This window comes from Delphinus delphis, chromosome 16 (assembly GCF_949987515.2).
Source record: "Delphinus delphis chromosome 16, mDelDel1.2, whole genome shotgun sequence".
NCBI classification, from domain to species: domain Eukaryota; kingdom Metazoa; phylum Chordata; class Mammalia; order Artiodactyla; family Delphinidae; genus Delphinus; species Delphinus delphis.
Genome location: NC_082698.1, coordinates 84,963,252 through 84,983,349, shown reverse-complemented (window position 1 = coordinate 84,983,349; position 20,098 = coordinate 84,963,252). Strand labels below are relative to the sequence as shown.

The 20,098-nt window shown below is 40.2% G+C and overlaps 1 protein-coding gene across 1 annotated transcript in view; it reads right to left on the bottom strand.

The window, feature by feature from the left end:
* Positions 1-20,098, bottom strand: part of LOC132439500 (formin-2-like) — a 313,506-nt gene that overhangs the window by 207,348 nt on the left and 86,060 nt on the right. Inside the window, exon 4 of the mRNA XM_060033791.1 lies at positions 13,284-13,339. Coding sequence (XP_059889774.1) covers positions 13,284-13,339 — 56 coding nt within the window. The remainder of the gene's footprint in view (positions 1-13,283; positions 13,340-20,098) is intronic.

The following is a 20,098-nucleotide window of genomic DNA, read 5'->3' as shown; positions in this document are numbered from 1 at the left end:
AGACCAGAGTTATCATTATCCCCATTTTGTAGAAGAGGAAATTAAGGTATGGAGAACATAATACGTTGCTAAGGTTCCTCGGGTAACAGTGGGGTAGCTGGGAGTTGTGCCCAGGAGAACTGGTCCAAAGCCAATCCTCAGTCACCATGGGGTGAACAGAAGCAGGATTTCTATGACTCCCCAACCAGCACCTCTGCTCTAGTAAGTGTGGTCCCTGATATATTTCTTCATTCATCAAACATTTTCTGATCTGCCCAAAAATGGCAGGTGCTATGTCAGATATTGGAGGGACAAGTAGAATAGGGGGAGTCTTAGCTTTAAGGAGGTCAGCTGTCTATAAGACATGTGTAACACAATAATTATGGAAAAGCAAGGTAAGTATAAGGTCCCAGAGCAGAGGTATCAAAAGGGGTCTCTAGATGGAGGCCTCTCTGGGGACGTGTCTAAGAGGGAGTGAAGTTTGACGTGAGTTTAGACTAAGATATAGGAATTCAGTGAATTAAAAGGTGACAGTAGGAGTGAGAAGGAAAAGATATCAAAAACAGTTATGAAGGATGCTAATGCCTAGAAAACAAGGGTGTCATTTTAAGGCTGTAAGAAACCAGACATGTAGGAAATAGTGGGTGATGAGGTTAAAAGCAGAGGATGGCAAGGGAAAGCCTTACATGTCACCTAGGGGTCTGAATCTTCTCTCAAAAGCCATGAGCAGACAGCAGACATGAGTACATTTGGCTCCTAGAAGGACAGCTCTGGAGGGCTGTGGAGGGCAGATCAGAAGGGACTGAGACTGGGGTGACTAGACCAGCTGGGAGACCACTGCAGGGACCCAACAGGGCTGCGGCGAGCCTGGAGGGATGGAGGGTGCGACCCCTCACGTCACCAGGACTCCCACGCCTGCCATATCCTCCCATTGCGATGCATGCTCATTTCTACATCTGGATCTTCAATCTCTCCTCCATCTGAAATGCTCTCTCTCCTCCCTTCCTCTGTCCAAAAATGATCACTTTGAGGACATGCTCTAAATTTCTCCCTTCCTAAGAAGCTGTCTTTAATTATAAGTTCTCAAAAATGTTCCCATTTTTTAAATTCTGTAATACAACATACACTAAATACCTTGGCCAAATCACATTACAGCTTGCAGATCATTTTACATATATGGAAGGGCCCAAGACCGTACAATTCTTTGTATTTCCTTCAATACCTACCACAACTACCTTGCACACGGCATGTCAGCACACGTCCAAGAAGCATCCTTTATAAGCTATGAACTTTTACCAGCTCAGCTATCCCTTTAGAGCAAGTGTCCCCAACCCCCAGGATGTGGACCGGTACCAGTCTGCGGTCTGTTAGGAACCGGGTCATACGGCAGGAGGTGAGCGGTTGGAGAACGAGCAAAGCTTCATCTGCCGCTCCCCATTGCTCCCCATCACTCACATTACTGCCTAAACACCACCACCCCGTCCGTGGAAAAACTGTATTCCACGAAACCAGTCTCTGGTGTCAAAAAAGGTTGGGTACCGCTGCTTTAGAGCAGCTGCTTGAACTGTTTGCCCTTCTCCACAGGTCATCAACCATGTTGCCCAGCACAAAGGGATTTTACACCCGCTAAAGCTCAGTAGAACAAAGACACAACTTGATTTCACCTGCAAGTCCTACTGCCCCAGAGAAAAGCAAAAACAATGTGTGATCTCTAATGCTTTTCTGACATTCTCACCACAAACTGTAACTGCTTTCCAGATGCCTGCTGGTTTTCACTCTTAAAACTGACAAACCAATTTATCTTTTTTCTTTATTTCTAAAATTAAAATGTCTATTTTTTGTCCTCTCAGCTAGGTGGAGTTTCCATAAAATGAAAATGTATTTTCCAGAAAATCCCTGTCTTCCCCATAATGCATCATGGTGAACACCTTGCTAAAATGTCACAATTTTCCAACTCGGTGCCTCCACAGGCACTTCACTGTGTCTCACCTCTTCCAGACTAGGACCCCGTCCCTGCGCCAAAGTGTTTTTCATGGCACATAAGAAGGTTCAGAGTCTGAGGCAAACTTCAAGGAATACTAACCCATAATTTTGGACTGCAACCACGTCTTTCCTCATTCCCTTTAATCCGTCTTTTTCTTACTCTGGTATATATATATTTTTAAGTTAACAGGCATTATTATTTATTCCTTCTACACATATTAACCTAGGCACTGGGTATAAAAAAGAAGACATAGAGATTTAGTCCCTTCCTTCTTTTTTTCTTTTTTAACATCTTTATTGGAGTATAATTGCTCCACAATGGTGTGTAAGTTTCTGCTTTATAACAAAGCGAATCAGCTATACATATACACATATCCCCATATCTCCTTCCTCTTGCGTCTCCCTCCCACCATCCCTATGGCACCCCTCTAGGTGGTTACAAAGCATGGAGCTTGTCTGCCTGTGTGATGAAGCTGCTTCCCACTACCTATTTTACATTTGGTAGTATATATAAGTCCATGCCACTCTCTCATTTCGTCCCAGCTTACCCTTCCAGTTCCCTCTGTCAAGTACATTCTCTACATCTGCGTCTTTATGCCTGTTCTGCCCCTAGGTTCTTCAAAACCATTTTTTTTTAGATTCCATATATATATATGTTCACGTACACTATTTATTTTTCTCTTTCTGACTTACTTCACTCTGTGTGACAGTCTCTAAGTCCAAGCACCTCACAACAAATAACTCAAAGTCGTTTCTTTTCATGGCTGAGTAATATTCCATTGTATATAGGTGCCACACCTTCTTTATCCATTCATCTCTCAATGGACACTTAGGTTGCTTCCATGTCCTGGCTATTGTAAAAAGAGCTGCAATGAACATTGTGGTACATTACTCATTTTGAAATATGGTTTTCGCAGGGTATATGCCCAGTAGTGGAATTGTTGGGTCATATGGTAGTTCTATTTTTAATTTTTTAAGGAACCTCCATACTGTTCTCCATAGCAGCTGTATCAATTTACATTACCACCAACAGTGCAAGAGGGTTCCCTTTTCTCCATACCCTTTGTAGATTCTTTCATGATGGCCATTCTGACTGCTGTGAGGTGACACCTCACTGTAGTTTTGATTTGCATTTCTGTAATGATTAGTGCTGTTGAGCTTTCCTTCATGTGTTTGTTGGCAACCTGTATATCTTCTTTGGAGAAATGTCTATTTAGGTCTTCTTCCCATTTTTGGATTGAGTTGTTTTTTTCATATTGAGCTGCATGAGCTGCTTGTAAATTTTGGAGATTAACCCTTTGTCAGTTGCTTAATTTGCAAATATTTTCTCCCATTCTGAGGGTTGTCTTTTCATCTTACAGCTTCCTTTGCTATGCAAAAGCTTCTAAATGTCATTAGATCTCAGTTGTTTAATTTTTGGGTTTATTTCCATTTCTCTAGGAGGTGGGTCAAAAAGGATCTTACTGTTATTTATGTCATAGAGTGTTCTGCCTACATTTTCTCCTAAGAGTTTTATAGTGTCTGGCCTTACATTTAGGTCTTTAATCCATTTTGAGTTTATTTTTGTGTACAGTGTTAGGGACTGATGTAATTTCATTCTTTTCCATGTAGCTGTCCAGTTTTCTCAGCACCACTTATTGAAGAGGCTGTCTTTTCTCCATTGTACATTCTTGCCTCTTTTATCAAAAATAAGGTGACCATATGAGAGTGGGTTAATCTCTGGGCTTTCTATCCTGTTCCATTGATCTATATTTCTGTTTTTGTGCCAGTACCATACTGTCTTGATTCCTATAGCTTTGTAGTATATTCTGAAGTCCGGGAGTCTGATTCCTCCAGTTCCGTTTTTCTTTCTCAAGGTTGCTTTGGCTATTCGGGGTCTTTTGTGTTTCCATACAAATTGTGAAATTTTTTGTTCTAGTTCTGTGAAAAATGCCAGTGGTAGTTTGATAGGGATTGCATTGAATCTGTAGATTGCTTTGGGTAGTAGAGTCATTTTCACAATGTTGATTCTTCCAATCCAAGAGCATGGTATATCTCTCCATCTGTTTGTATCATCTTTAATTTCTTTCATCAGTGTCTTATACTTTTCAACATACAGGTCTTTTGTCTCCTTGGGTAGGTTTATTCCTAGGTATTTTATTCTTTTTGTTGTAATGGGAGTGTTTCCTTAATTTCTTTCAGATTTTTCATCATTAGTGTATAGGAATGCAAGAGATTTGTGTGCATTAATTTTGTAACCTGCTACTTTACCAAATTCATTGCTTAGCTCTAGTAGTTCTCTGGTAGCGTCTTTAGCATTCTCTATGTATAGTGTCATGTTTTCTGCAAACAGTGTCAGCTTTACTTCTTCTCTTCCATTTTGGATTCCTTTTATTTCTTTTTCTTCTGTGACTGCTGTGGGTAAAACTTCCAAAACTATATTGAATAACAGTGGTGAGAGTGGACAACCTTGTCTTGTTCGTGATGTTAGAGGAAATGGTTTCAGTTCTTCACTACTGAGAATGATGGTGGCTGTGGGTCTGTCATATATGGCCTTTATTATGTTGCGGTAAGTTACCTCTATGCCTACTTTCTGCAGGATTTTTATCATAAATGGGTGTTGAATTTTGTCAAAAGCTTTTTCTGGATCTATTGAGATGATCATAAGGATTTTCTCCTTCAGTTTGTTAATATGGTGTATCACACTGAGTGATTTGTTTATATTGAACAATCCTTGCATTCTTGGGATAAACCACACTTGATCATGCTGTATGATCCTTTTCTGTTTGCTAGTATTTTGTTGAGGATATTTGCATCTATGTTCATCAGTGATATTGGCCTGTAGTTTTCTTTCTTTGTGACACTTTATCTGGTTTTGGTATCAGGGTGATGGTGGCCTTGTAGAATGAGTTTGGGAGTGTTCCTCCCTCGGCTATATTTTGGAAGAATTTGAGAAGGATAGGTGTTAGCTCTGCTCTAAATGTTTGATACAATTCACCTGTGAAGCCATCTGCTCCTGGACTTTTGTTTGTTGGAAGATTTTTAATCACTGTTTCAATTTCAGTGCTTGTGATTGGTCTGTTTATATTTTCTATTTCTTGCTGGTTTGGTCTTAGAAGGTTGTGCTTTTCTAAGAATTTGTCCATTTCTTCCAGGTTGTCCATTTTATTGACATATAGTTGCTTGTAGTAATCTCTCATGATCTTTTTTATTTCTGCAGTGTCAGTTGTTACTTCTCCTTTTTCATTTCTAATTCTATTGATTTGAGTCTTCTCCCTTTTTTCCTTGATGAGTCTGGCTAATGGTTTATCAATTTTGTTTATCTTCTCAAAAACCACCTTTTAGTTTTATTGATCTTTGCTATTGTTTTGCTTCATTTCTTTTTCATTTATTTCAGATCTGATCCTTATGATTTCTTTCCTTCTGCTAACTTTGGGGTTTTTTGTTCTTCGTTCTCTAATTGCTTTGGGTATAAGTTTAGGTTCTTTATTTGAGATGTTTCTTGTTTCTTGTGGGAAGATTGTATTGCCATAATTTCCCTCTTAGAACTGCATTTGCTGCATCCCATAGGTTTTGGGTCGTCGTGTTTTCATTGTCATCTGTTTCTAGGTATTTTTTGACTTCTTCTTTGATTTTTTCAGTGATCTCTTCGTTATTAAGTAGTGTAGATTTTAGCCTCCATGTGTGTGTATTTTTTACAGATATTTCCTGTAACTGATATCTAGCCTCATAGCATTGTGGTCAGAAAACATACTTGATATGCTTTCAATTTTCTTAAATTTACCAAGGCTTGATTTGTGACCCAAGATATGATCTATCTTGGAGAATGTTCCATGAGCACTTGAGAAGAATGTGTATTCTGTTGGTTTTGGATGGAATGTCCTATAAATATTAATTAAGTCCATCTTGTTTAATGTATCATTTAAAGCTTGTGTTTCCTTATTTACTTTCATTTTGGATGATCTGTCCATTGGTGAAAGTGGGGTGTTAAAGTCCCGTACTATGATTGTGTTACTGTCGATTTCCCCTTTTATGGCTGTTAGCATTTGCCTTATGTATTGAGGTGCTCCTACGTTGGGTGCATAAATATTCACAATTGTTATATCTTCTTCTTGGATTGATCCCTTGATCATTATGTAGTGTCCTTCTTTGTTTGCTGTAATAGGCTTTATTTTAAGTCTATTTTATATGATATGAGAATTGCTACTCCTGCTTTCTTTGGATTTCCATTTGCATGGAATATCTTTTTCCATCTCCTCACTTTCAGTCTGTATGTGTCCCTAGGTCTGAAGTGTGTCTCTTGTAGACAGCAAATGTACGGGTCTTGTTTTTCTATCCATTTAGCCAGTCTACGTCTTTTGGTTGGAGCATTCAATCCATTTACATTTAAGGCAGTTATCGATATGTGTTCCTATTACCATTTTCTTAATCGTTTTGGGTTTGCTATTGTAGGTCTTTTTCTTCTCTTGTGTTTCCTGCTAAAGAAGTTCCTTTAGCATTTGCTGCAAAGCTGCTTTGGTGGTGTTGAAATCTCTTAGCTTTTGCTTCTCTGTAAAGGTTTTATTTTCTCTGTTGAATTTGAATGAGATCCTTGCTTGGCAGAGTAATCTTGGTTGTAGGTTTTTCCTTCATCACTTTAAATATGTCCTGCCACTCCCTTCTGGCTTGCATAGTTGCTGCTGAAAGATCAGCTGTTAACCTTATGGGATTCCCTTGTAGGTTATTTGTTGGTTTTCCCTTGCTGCTTTTAATATTTTTTCTTTGTATTTAATTTTTGATACTTTGATTAATGTGTCTTTGTGTGTGTCTCCTTGGATTTATCCTGTGGGACTCTCTGCACTTAATGGACTTGACAATTTCTTTTCCCATATTAGTGAAGATTTCAACTATAATCCCTTCAAATATATTCTGAATCCCTTTCTTTTTCTCTTCTTCTCCTGGGACCCCTATACTTCAAATGTTGGTGCATTTAATATTGTCCCAGAGGTCTCTGAGACTGTCCTCAATTCTTTTCAGTCTTTTTTCTTTATTCTGTTCTCCAGTAGTTATTTCCACTATTTTATCTTCCAGGTCACTTATCCGTTCTTCTGCCCCAGTTATTCTGGTATTGATTCCTTCTAGAGAATATTTAATTTATTTATTGTGTTGTCCATCAGTGTTTATTTGCTCTTTAGTTCTTCTAGGTCTTTCTTATACATTTCTTGTATTTTCTCCATTCTATTTCTAACATTTTGGATCATCTTTACTATCATTACTTTGAATTCTTTTTCAGGTATACTGCCTATTTCCTCTTCATTTGTTAGGTCTGGTGGGTTTTTACCTTGCTCCTTCATCTGCTGTTTGTTTCTTTGTCTTCTAATTTTGCTTAACTTACTGTGTTTGGGGTCTCCTTTTTTGCATGCTGCAGGTTCGTAGTTCCCATTGTTTTTGGTGTCTGCCCCAGTGGCTAAGGTTGTTTCAGTGGGTTTTGTAGGCTTCCTGATGGAGGGAACTAGTGCCTGTGTTCTGGAGGATAAGGCTGGAACTGTTCTTTCTCGTGGGCAGGACCACGTCTGGTGGTGTGTTTCGGAGTGTCTGTGAACTTACTATGATCTCAGGCAGTCTCTCCGCTAGTTGGTAGGGTTGTGTTCCTGTTTTGCTAGTTGTTTGCCATAGTGTGTCCAGCACTGTAGCTTGCTGGTCCTTGAGTGGAGCTGGGTCTTAGCATTGAGATGGAGATCTCTGGGAGATTTTTCATCTTTCGATATTACATGGAACCAGGAGGTCTCTGGTGGACCAACGTCCTGAATTCAGCTCTCCCACCTCAGAGGCACAGACCTGATACTCGGCTGGAGCACCAAGACCCTGTCAGCCACACAGCACAGAAGAAAACGGAGACAATAAGAAAGTAAAAGAAAAATAAATAAATAAATAAAATAAAGTTATTAAAATAAAAAGTATAAAAAATTAAAAAGTAATAAAAAAGAAAGAATAGAAAAACTAAACCAAAAAACAAATCCACCAATGATAACAATTGCTAAAAACTATACTTAAAAAAAAAAAAAAGACAGAACCCTAGGACATATGGTAAAAGCAAAGCTATACATACAAAACCACACAAATAAGCATACACATACACACTCACAAAAAGAGAAAAAGGAACAAAATATATATATCATTGCTCCCAAAATCCACCGCCTCAATTTTGGGATAATTCGTTGTCTATTCAGGTATTCCACAGATGCAGGGTACATCGAGTTGATTGTGGATGTTTAATGCACTGCTCCTGAGGCTGCTGGGAGAGATTTCCCTTTCTCTTCTTTGTTCACACATCTCCTGGGGTTTGGCTTTGGATTTGGCCCCATCTCTGCTTGTAGGCCGCCTGAAGGCATCTGTTCTTCACTCAGACAGGACGAGGTTAAACTTGCAGCTGATTAGGTAGCTCTGACTCACTCAGACAGGGGAGAGGAAGAGGTACAGAATGCGGGGCAAGCCTGGAGCAGCAGAGGTCAGCGGGATCCCTATAATTGCACCAGCCTGAGGCGTGCCGTGTGTTCTCCCAGGGAGGTTGGCCCTTGATCATGGGACCCTGGCAGTGGTGGACTGTACAGGCTCCCAGGAAGGGAGGTGTGGATAATGACCTGTGCTTGCACACTGGATCCTTGATGGCTGAAGCAGCAACCTTAGTGTCTCATGCTCATCTCCCACACCCATCTCTGGAGCTCGTTTAGGTGGTGCTCTGAATCCCCTCTCCTCGTGCACCCCAAAACAATGGTCTCTTCCCTCTTAGGAAGGTCCCAACTTTTTCCCAGATACCCTCCCAGCTAGCTGTGGCACACTAGCCCCCTTTTCAAGCTGTGTTCATGCAGCCAACCCCAGTCCTCTCCCTGGGGTCTTACCTCCGAAGCTGGAGTCTCAGCTCCCAGCCGCCACCTGGCCCAGCAGGTGAGCAGACAAGCCTCTCGGGCTGGTGAGTGCTGGTCGGCACCGATCCTCTGTGTGGGAATCTCTCCGCTTTGCCCTCTGCACCCCTGTTGCTGTGCTCTCCTCTGTGGCTCCAAAGCTTCCCCCCACCACCACCCCCCATCTCCACCAGTGAAGGGGCTTTCTAGTGTGTGGAAACTTTTCCTACTTAACAGCTCCCTCCCACTGGTGCAGGCCCCGTCCCTATTCTTTTGTCTCTGTTTTTTCTTTTTTCTTTTGCCCTACCCAGGTAAGTGGGGAGTTTCTTGCCTTTTGGGAGGTCTGCAGTCTTCTGCCAGTGTTCAGCAGGTGTTCTGTAGGAGTTGTTCCATGTGTAGATGTATTTCTGATGTATTTGTGGAGAGGAAGGCAATCTCCATGTCTCACTCCTCCACCATCTTGAAGCTGCCTCTCTCTGGTCTATATTTTAGTTGCTCACTCATCTTGGAAATTGTGTGTGCTGGATTTATAATTAACTTGTGAATGAATGTCACTTTTTGCCTTAGAGTTCAGTAGGAACATACGATTTTCCCCTAACCTTTGATATGTCTAATACATTCTCATGCAATTCAAGTGCCTTGTTTCTGTGTCTCCATCACTATTCCTTCAGAACTACGTTCCCCACACCTTTCTTTTGATCTGACCAATTCTGTTTCACTCTCTGAACTTGCCTCTGTCAAGACACAGGTAAGTAACCCTCAAGTGCCATCAACCAGGCCACCCCCCCTCGTTCATACACATTCCATGATTCGCTCCTAAATAAACATGTTTCTGAAACAAACAATAAATTGTAGTGAGTGGTCATTGTATAAAGAGCATTAGAAAAGATACTCTACAAGGAGAACCAATAGAAAAGAATACTCAATTCCTCAATTAAGTTTGTAACCCAATTAGGCACTGAGAGGACTGGGGAGGACTGATCACAGCAGGATCCTGGGGGAAGAGAATTAAGCCAATTTCAAAGGAGGTTAAAACTGGACTGAAATAGGATTTTGCCACTCACCTCAAATCATACACATTTTTCTGACTTTTGAGAATTTAGTTGCATACAACATATGTGGTAAGAAAGTTTTGATCTTGGTTAATTTATTTTCATTATCCAACACTTTGTAATAGACGTGGTTGTTTTCAATTAATCCATACCGTAAAGTGTAGGAAGATCCAACTTTCAATTGCTTTGATGTACCAATTCCTACCCCAAGCTAGTGTTTTCAAAGATCAAATTCTATTCTCTTTACCTTTCAACTAGTCCATTTACATCGGAAAGATGTTGAGAATTTTAGGAAAATACTTTGAAGCACACATTTTATATATAATTTCAAAATTATTATTATTAATTTAAAATTATTTATATAATTTAAAAATTAGTTTAAAACTGGGTGGTAACCACTTTAGCTAACATATATTAATATTTAACATAGGAGTAAATGTTTCTAGAGAATGTAATTGATATTTGGCTATTTATATATTGTAGAATACAAAAGGATTTACAGTTTAAATAGTATTTCAAATGCCAAAGAATAAAAAACAGAATTGAGACAGTTCTGTTTCGCTTTATGAAATAATTATTTAGATACAGCAGATTTCAGAGCATATTACTTGAAATTAATCAGTAAGTGAGGTCTAAAGAAAGCAGTTTTGTTTTACAACTTCCTGATCCCACAAGACCATGGGTGACAACACTCAGGGGTGGCCACATGTCTCCCTCCACAGATGCAGAGGATCCCCGCACCTTCCACTCCTTCCAGCTGAGAAAAGGCTTTAGGAATCATGTGTTTTGTCTAGGGATATGGAGCTCTCAGAATTATTAATTACAGGGAGAGAGCAAAAGACAGAACCAATTCCGTAAATTCCAGCGTGCTTGGATGGAGAGAACAAGTGCCTGGATGCACACCTAAAGAAAACCGAGAGCACAGGATGCACTTCACCTCTGTGGAGGGCCCCACTCTCTGTGTGCATAGCTTTCATCAGTCACACAGCAAACCCACAGGAAGTCCCCCACTTCCTCTGCAGGGGAAGCTCACAGACAGACTGCTCTCTAGTAACTAAGAGGCAAGGCGCGCTATGTAAAAAACAGAACTGTACTTTTTTTTTAAAGAGCAGTGAAGCACTAAAGTTAGTAAAATCGACACAATTTAGCAGAGTTAAACATGTGTCTGTGACCTAATCAGCTTCAATCTATGCCTCTAAAACATATCTTGACATCAGTCTCTTATAAATGGTATAAATACAATAGAATAACTTAAAATAAACTTCTCACCTCATCCATTTGATGATTTTGGCATGAGATGGTATTAAACAGCTGCAGTTTGATTACACATGCAAAAGTCTAATTTTTGTCATAGTGGAGAGAACAGGAGGTATAAAGTCGAACAGACCTACGTTCATACCATGGCTCTTACCCTTTATCAATTTTTGGTCTGAAGCAAGTTAACTCCTATAAACATCATTTTCTTATCAGTTAAATATGAATTATAATAGTTACTTTAAAGGGTTATTATAAGAATCACATAAGATAATGCAGTAAAAGAACAGGTGCACAGTACATAGGTAATTAATTCTAGTTTCCTGAATCCCTTTTATGGTGGTTACTTTAGGCTCTTATGAAAGAGACACACATCATCTCAAAAACGAACCAGTCCCTAAGTAAACTTATGATAAAGAGTCACCAATTCCAAGAGTACATGATGTCATTACTGAGGGCTAGGCTTCAACTGCTTCCCAACAATCTTACCACCAAATTAATTTATTATATTTTCTATCTTCTAGACACTTCACTGGCAACAAGGAAATGAGAAGGTGTGAAATTTAAATCAATCTATTTCCCCTGTGAGTTTCCAAGCTGTAACATCAGGTGTTTTAAAATCACCCAGTTCATCAGGTTTTCTGCTTATTATTGGTTCAGAGCTCATGAAACATAGAAAATCACTATAATTTTACACACATGAATATCTGCCTTGAATTATTCCAGCTGGAATCTTAATACACAAAGTAATGTTGTTGGTGTTTGGTCACCGTTGATAGTATAGAATACTTTTTGTCCAGGTTTTCTTTGGCATTATCAATATAACAGAGAATTCAGTAATATACGTCCTGGAAATAAGAACTAGAAAGATCTAACATATTATCCCAGATCACAGCTTAGTCATGCCAAAAAAAGCATTGCAAAAATAATGAGAAGATATTTTGAGGGCACTGTTTTTCTTAATTATTTCTCACTTTATTTCTCTTAACCTCTTTTCATTTTTCTTCATTGTATTCACTACTGGCTAATCATGTTAGCTAATCACAGTTAATGAACTACCAGCTCAGTCCACCAGGGCTCTTCAAGTGCCCCAGCCTGATGGAAGTCTCTGCTCTTAAAAAAAAAAAAAAAAAAAAAAAAAAGAAGCTGGGAAAACCTGTTTTATGACATTATCCTTAAGAGCATCTTTACTCTTATGAAAGTGAACAGAATAGCTATATTTCTGAAAAGCACCAGATAATTTATAAAACGAAGTTCTCAACCAATTTATATCCTTATTTATCCTCCAGGAGGAATAAACTTTCATGTATGATGCAGGGCTGCTTCTTTTAAAAAAGGAAGTCATTTTATACTTGGAAAAGTTCTCAAAAATCAACAGATTCTTTGATTTTACAGAGAAGAACACTATGTCCCAGATAGCCTGAGTATGTTGTTACAAACTGACCAGAAACTGACCTGGGCCTGAAACTCAGGAAGCAGCCGTCTCATTTTCTACTCAGACCCCACTCCAGAAAACACACTTCTTGGTGGTAATTTCTAACACTAAGTTATTTTCAAAGGTAGAGTTAGGAGAATGTATAAATACATTTTAAAAATGGTTTTATAACCAAAAAAGCAATTGCTAACCACAATTACTATTTCATATAAGTGTTTCCTATTTTTACAGGAAGTGCATTTTGGTGCAAGAAAAAAAGGCACAAAATGTGGCTTCTTTAGTAACAGAATAAGAAAGTTTCTGTGGAAATTAAACAGACACTAACTAATGTTTCATCTGCCAAAGCAACTTAAGAATATTATTTGGTTTTAGAAAAGCCCTGGCACATCTTATAAAAAATCATATCCACGTGACTCTTAGTGCAACCAGGCCCATCTCTATACAACACCTGAGCAGCCGCTGTTTCCTGATGGAGCCAGCACTTGTGGGCCCAGCTCTCCGGCAGGACATGGAACAACATGGATGCTGAGGAGTTTGTGCCCAGTGCCACTTCCAGGCTGATTTCCTTCACAAAGTCTAAATGAAAGAAAACCCCCTCCCACCTGACTGGAGTCCCCTGCAGGCTGAGAAACATGGCCACCTAGCTGGCTGGGCAGATGGAAAGATAAAGCAGAGGCAAATAAGAGAGGAAAGGGAGCTGACATCCTAATTAAATCTTACCTGCTGAGCAGCATCTGAATATTTTTTCGGAGTTTCTAAAACAGCAGATTGAGACTCTGGGTTGAAAAGGAAGAAGACAGGCAATATGTTAAAGAGCAAATTTTCCCATTTCTCTGATCACAAAATGAAACTAACTGTAATATACCTTCAACCATAATAAGCACAAAAACACCCAGGCTACCTTTCATAATAAGCATCCAAACACCCAGGTTATACCTCCGTGTTATGAGGACATGACTGCTTTTGAGTACATGTAACACACAAAATGACACACCCATGTCATTAGGTATTTTTTAAATTAGATTATCTCTACACCCTTCTTTACACATCAGTCATGATTATTTGTCTCAACTCCTAGTTTCTACTTTGTGCCATGAAGTATCTGCCAAGACATTCACTGTATTATTCACTTAAGTCTGTACAGTGACAGAAGCCAACTCCCCAGTCTGGAAGGGTGGGATCTTGGTTGCCTTACCTGACTATTGACAACTGACCTTCCACTCTCAGTGAGAGGTAATGAGTGCTCACCAAGAGGCAATGAGTAATTGTCATTTGAGAACCTACGGGACTGAAAATTCTTCATGCTGGAAAACCTAAGGGGTAACCAAGGCCATGTTTTCTTTTGTTTTCTAAGCTAGGGGATACTTTCCTCTAAGTGAAGCTTGCACGGGAGTTACATAAAAACCTAAGAGAGCTTCCAGGAATCCCCAGCGCTCTGTGGATGGGAGTCTGAGAACGACTCCCCTTGCCCATCCTGGGCATCTGTGGTGAGGAACCGAGGCCCCGACACAGTGGCTGGTGGTGAGACAAAGATGAGTCTGTCACCTGACCTTCACGCTGCCCCCTGCCCCCGACTGGCATGCAGACCAGACACCTGACAGCACACAGCTGTCGCTCTGAGGGATACTTCAGACCTTCCCAATTCAGCAGCATTTTAGTATGTGACATGTATGTGACAATGCATAGAAAAAATAAAAGGCAGTCGTGGTTTAAATCGTACAACATATTGCTAAACTAAATTGAAAGTTCTCATTTCACTTGGATTAAAGCACCGTCTCCACCTGGGCCCACGGACCTCCTTCCACCTGCCTACACCCCAACCTCTCTGGCTCCACACCCGCTCACAGGGCTCTGGCCACACTGGCCTTCCTGACACCCTGTAACACGCCAGCCCCACTCTGGCCACAGGATGTCCAATGGGGGCAGGGCGAGAATGTCTGCCCCCGCCCCCACCCGCTCCGGGGAGCACCCCCGTGGCCCCACCCCCACCCGCTCCCAAGAGCACTCTGCGACCCCGCCCCCACCCGCTCCCGGGAGCACCCTGTTCCCTCTCTCTCTCCACAGTGTGGGTTCTCTAAGGAAAGCCTGCAGAATTCACTTGTTTGCCGACTTCACTCTCCCTCCGACTAAGTCAAACACTGTGAAGAAAGACTTCGTAGATTCTTTCTTAATGAATCCCCAGCATCCACAACAGTGCCCGGTGCACCGCAGATGTTTAAAATATGTGTTGAGTAGTTGTGGGAGGAGATGAAAGGAGAGATCAAAGAATGAAGAAACCATGGAAGCGAAGCAGGAGCCCCAGGAAAGTGGACGCTGGGCCTGCACCTGAGCTGAGAGAACATCTTTCAGGACAAAATCACTGAGAACAGCAATGACATAATCACTCACCAACACGTGTCACTGTGGCAACAGAATATTAACAATGCAGGCCTTTTCCCAAATACTGCATTTCACTAAGTTAATCAAAACGTTTGTCTCTTACACTGACAAATTTCTACTCTGAACACAACACCAGAGTTGGCCAGTTTTGAAGAAAGAGCTTTAACATCAAAGCGAGGACAGTTAATATTAAAGCAAATCCAGAGTCTTGAATGCCTTTTGCTTTCTGCTGGTTTTCGTCACCTCCAAATCCTCCCAAACACAGGAGACTTGAGACAAAGTCCTGGGGCTTTGTACAGACTAGAACATTTTCTCTTCCTGTCTTTCTATGTAGATGGTGCAGGAAGAGCCCACAGGGTCTCCTGGGGGTGTCACGAATAGTTCTTTCCCTTAGAGACGCACGCAGGGTTTCCCAGCTTTTGTCTATAGCCCTAGACCTCGTGACCTGCCCAAAAAAGCAAACTTCTGGCTCTGATGGTAAAAAGAATGTGTACACCTCACCAGAACAATGAACTAGAAAGACTTATCAATATTGCAATGTTTTGATCACCTACACCTAAACTTTGAGTTTCTCTCTATCTAATTCAACGGCTACCTGAATTGAGTTCATTCTCCCACCCTCACCTCTTTCACTACACTTACTTCCTTGAATCAGTGTGTCATGACATCTAGGAGAAATTTATACGTCAAAATATTCTCTTCAAAATCATAAGCTGTAGTACAGGAGTTCTAGAGGGTCAAGATGTTAAGGTGAAAGAAATGTATAGAATAACTATAAAGCAAGGGGAAAATGAATGAGAATAATCAAGAGAAGAAAGAAAAATAAATGTCAAGGAGAAAGAAAATAGGGGAGAATAAAAGTAAGAAAGAGAAAAAAGAAGGAAGGGAAAGAGAAAGAGTAAAGAGAAGCATGAAAAATCGCAAAAAGCGCTGCCCGTAGAGGGAAGCCAGGGCCCGGGCTGCGCCCAGTGAGCTGCCTCTGAGCACCGGCCGAGTCGGGAGCCCGTGGGCAGGCAGGTAAGAAGCCCACTGGGTTCCAGCATCCTCAGAGCGACGACCCCTTGTGCAAACCCCCGGGCCCTCACCCCGACATCCTCCCCGCAGGGCCTGGAGCTTTCGGGAGCCCCTCCTCCTCAGCCCCGCGTCTGAAGACAGTCCAGACAGCCCCCTTCATCAACAGGACAGCTGCTTTCGGAGTGACCCAGGGAAGCTCTCAAGGGCACATCTTAACTGCCAACTCCTCCACTCACCTGCCCTAAGGATTAAGAAACTAGACTGGTTTTAAAATATTACTGTGAAGCAAAGTAGGAGAAATAACCTTCCTGACAAAACTTCAAATGTTCCATGTTTTTAAAGTTACCTCACAAACAGTTCTGGACTCCCCACAATTCCAAATATGTTCTAGAAATGATCTCTCTATCATCACAAGTAAGCCTATGACTTATAAAACAAAACATACGTGGATGAGTTTTACATTTGTAGAGGGGACAGCAAGAAAAATAAGCAGGACATGACACTCTGGTAAGAAGGGAAAGTAAATCAAATCACCCCTTTAAATATACAAAATATGCCTTCTGAAAAATGAACTAAGAAATCTCTAAAAACTTACATTTTAGTGAGAAATGCACTTATATAAAATAACTAAATTATGCTTCTTTAATTCTATACATCAATTTGATTCAAATCTAGTCAATTTAATTGAAAGAGAATTCATTAAATTTCATTTAAATAGAATGACTTACGATTAGTGGCCTAACAAATGGTAGATGTCTTTACTTCTGGTATACCCTGTCCTTCCACAAATGAAGATGGGGTTATACATGTAATTTTCCTAAAAGGAGTCAACACTATTCTGCATATTTGATTATTTAATAGTCTGGATCTGCCCGTCATTGCCAACAAAGGTTATCCACACATGGGCGTTAGCTTGCACATATAAGGGGGAAATGCAGGCTGATCAAAATAAAACTTAACATGGAGAATCATTTCCAGGAGACACAGTTGATCTCTTCTAGAGCATTTTATTCCTTGAGAGACGAATGCCATCAAACATCCCCCGGCCCCTTACAGAATCTCTGCTTTACCTCAAGTGAACATGTGTTAACACACTGGGACAGACCTGGAAATAGGGTGAGGATGCTGTTATTTGCATTTCATCCCACAGAATCTCCTTTATTAAGAACCAGTAGAAAGCCTTCTTTTGGATACTAGAGGACAGCAAAGCTGTCCTTCTGGGACTGTTGCTTTTCATTTCACAGACACACAAGGCGTGATACAGACTTGTTTCCACTTCCCTTCTACCTTAAACCCAAGGCATAAATTTCAACTACCTTTAAAAACTGCCAAGTCCTTCTGAAATACACTTCAGGATGCTAGTTCACCCTAGCCTCATTTTATTGCCCCATCCTAAATTCCTTTCAGTTTAATCTGTTTTCCTTTGTAATCCTCTTGTACACCTCACATATTCATAAGCTGCTCAGATCATTTTTTTGAAGCCAAGGTGGGTTACCATTCTTTCAGCCAGCATGTAAACAGATATTTTAAGATTTCTACACAAAAAGCTTGTCATGTTTCTAACAGCTCTCCTTCCATATTTTCCTCCAGGATTTCTTGTATCCAGAACTGCCTTTCTAAAATAAGTCCTCCATTCACTCTCTTGATCATTCACATTTTTAAAGGAAGATAAGGGCCTTGATTTTCCAAAGACACACCAAGAATGATCAAGTCTCTGTTCACACCTAGACATCTTGACCCTGTTCTTCACACATTCAAAACTAAAGTTAATTCTCTCTTTGTGTAAATCTATCGAATAACTTTTGGAGCTTGGTAGTGAGCCCCTAAAACGGTCCTCAAGCTGTTTCAGCACACCGCGTTCCATCAGATACTTGCATTCATATGCTGAGTAGATATTTTATTTATTTTTATCTTTTTCAACAAAAGGTCTTCATCTTTTCACTCAAATATTTAAGTATATAATAGGTGTCCAAAGGTCTTGAAATGTCAGGAGTCTACACAGAAGACAGATATGTAGAGACAGAAAAATTACATATCTAAATAATCCACATGATAGAGATATGAATAAAATGCCACGGGGCTCTAGAAGAAAGAACCACTGTGGCAGGGAGGTGGGTTGTATCAAATAAGTAAAGGAAAATGAAGAGAGTAAAGAGAAAGAGAAAACAAGGTAAGTAAAAAGTTTTCTTCTTATTACAATTTCTGCCACAAACTTCTGGAGCAAGCACATTGCTTCCCAACTTCCTTCCAGCCTTGTCCTTCCAGGAAACATTCTACAGACTTCAGACAGTCAGGCTCCACTGTGGAGGCAATGTAGACAGGCTGCAGGGAACAGGCTGGGAGCCGAAGATTCCCAGGAATCCACAGCCCTCGAGGCTTCACCGCAGCCTCTTCACTCAGACTCACATAGCAGAGGGCCCGTTTCTACATCAATAGGTGAAGTTGGAGAAAAACCCATTTCACAAAATGGATCATGGAAAAACAAAAGTGAGTTTTCCGAGAAAGGCAGCACCACGAATCTGAATTAGCCAGACATGTGGAGTAGTAACCAGTGTGGAGAAGAGCCAAAAGGGGAAAAAAAAGAAAAACCAAGTTGGCAATTTTTTAAGATGGAACCACAAGTCTTTCTTCTTCAAAAAGAAAAAAAGTCATTGAGCTCTTTAAGTCAAAACTGAAAGGGACCAGATGCTGCAAACAGTGATTTTAGCCTTGACACCCTTGCACCAATCACAGTCAAGTGCACTGGAAATAGTTTATCACTTTTAATAATCACATTATCGAAGACTACAATTCATACCTATTTTTTTTAAAACAGTAGACTCGATGCACAGTTTTTACTACATTATCTACATTCTCACTCTTACAACTGACTGCTTGCCTACGACAGGGAAAGTGAATGCCCCAGAATGAGAATGCCCCATGGATTCACAGCAAGAAAAGTTTAGAAGGGCCATTAGACAATTTGGACAAAACAGCTGTTGGGCTGTTGGGTTTAAAACAGATCAATTGGAGAAAAACAAGTCACTACATTAAACTATTTTCTACTTACCTCCATCATCCTCTTCAAGAAGGCATATTTTAAAAGGAGACAAGTTGTTATATTAAAAATTGCTGCTCTGGCATTTTGCAAGCTACATCAAATAATGAAGAAAAAACTAGGTTACAAACTTCCTGACATCAATTCCGACTATCATCTCCTACCAAACTAAAATTCAGATGATCACTAATTAACTTTCCATCTAGTGTTCCTCCAGTATACAATAAAATCAGTAACATAAAATGTTTCAGTTAAAATTGAGAGAAGTAGACACACTAGGGAAGAAAAAAATGAAAACATCATCCTAATCAATGATGTAAAACACAGATAAGAACAACTGTTAAAATAACTCATTGAAATTGACTGATTCTACTATATCTACACCTAGTTATTTCCTAACCAGTAAGTAATTTTTAACATAAACAAATAAAATAGTGTATTTAATGTGATCATTATTTTAGTTATATGCTTTTCCTTTTAAAACTAAATTTGCTTTTATGTGCTTGTTTTTTTCATGTGTTATTATGTCAGCAACCCCCTCATCTCTGAAGGTCTACCTTGGCCCTTGATCAACTGTTCTCTGCACCACAGGAATCTCAGAGCCCTACACAGAACACATGTCCTACATTGCATCTCTTGTATGTGGTTCATTTCAGGGAGTATAGTCCACCAAGTAAACACTAAGCAGTGTTTCAAAAGCATCAGACAGTGAAAGGGGGACATGCAGCATTAGGTGTGGGCCCCCATTAAGTGCCTCAGTGCAAAGAAGAAACAGGTAAATGCATCGCTCCAGGACTGGGAGAAAAACAGAGGTTATAAGCACTAGGCCCCTCTGCATACCTTTGGGCAGGAGCCTAGAATAAAGTCCCTGACAGTGTGGGTCATTGTTGGCTTTAAAGGGAGCTCATGAGTTAGATAATGATAAACAACCAAATTCCATAAAAACATTGTTACAAAAATAGGATTCTTAATTCAATACAATAAATACAAAGTGCTTTCCTAGCTTCAGGCTCCATATAAAGCTGACATTAATCTCATGTTACCTTCAAAATACTTCAAAAATAACACAAAATATTTTAGGATGACACAAGAGACAAAGAGAAAA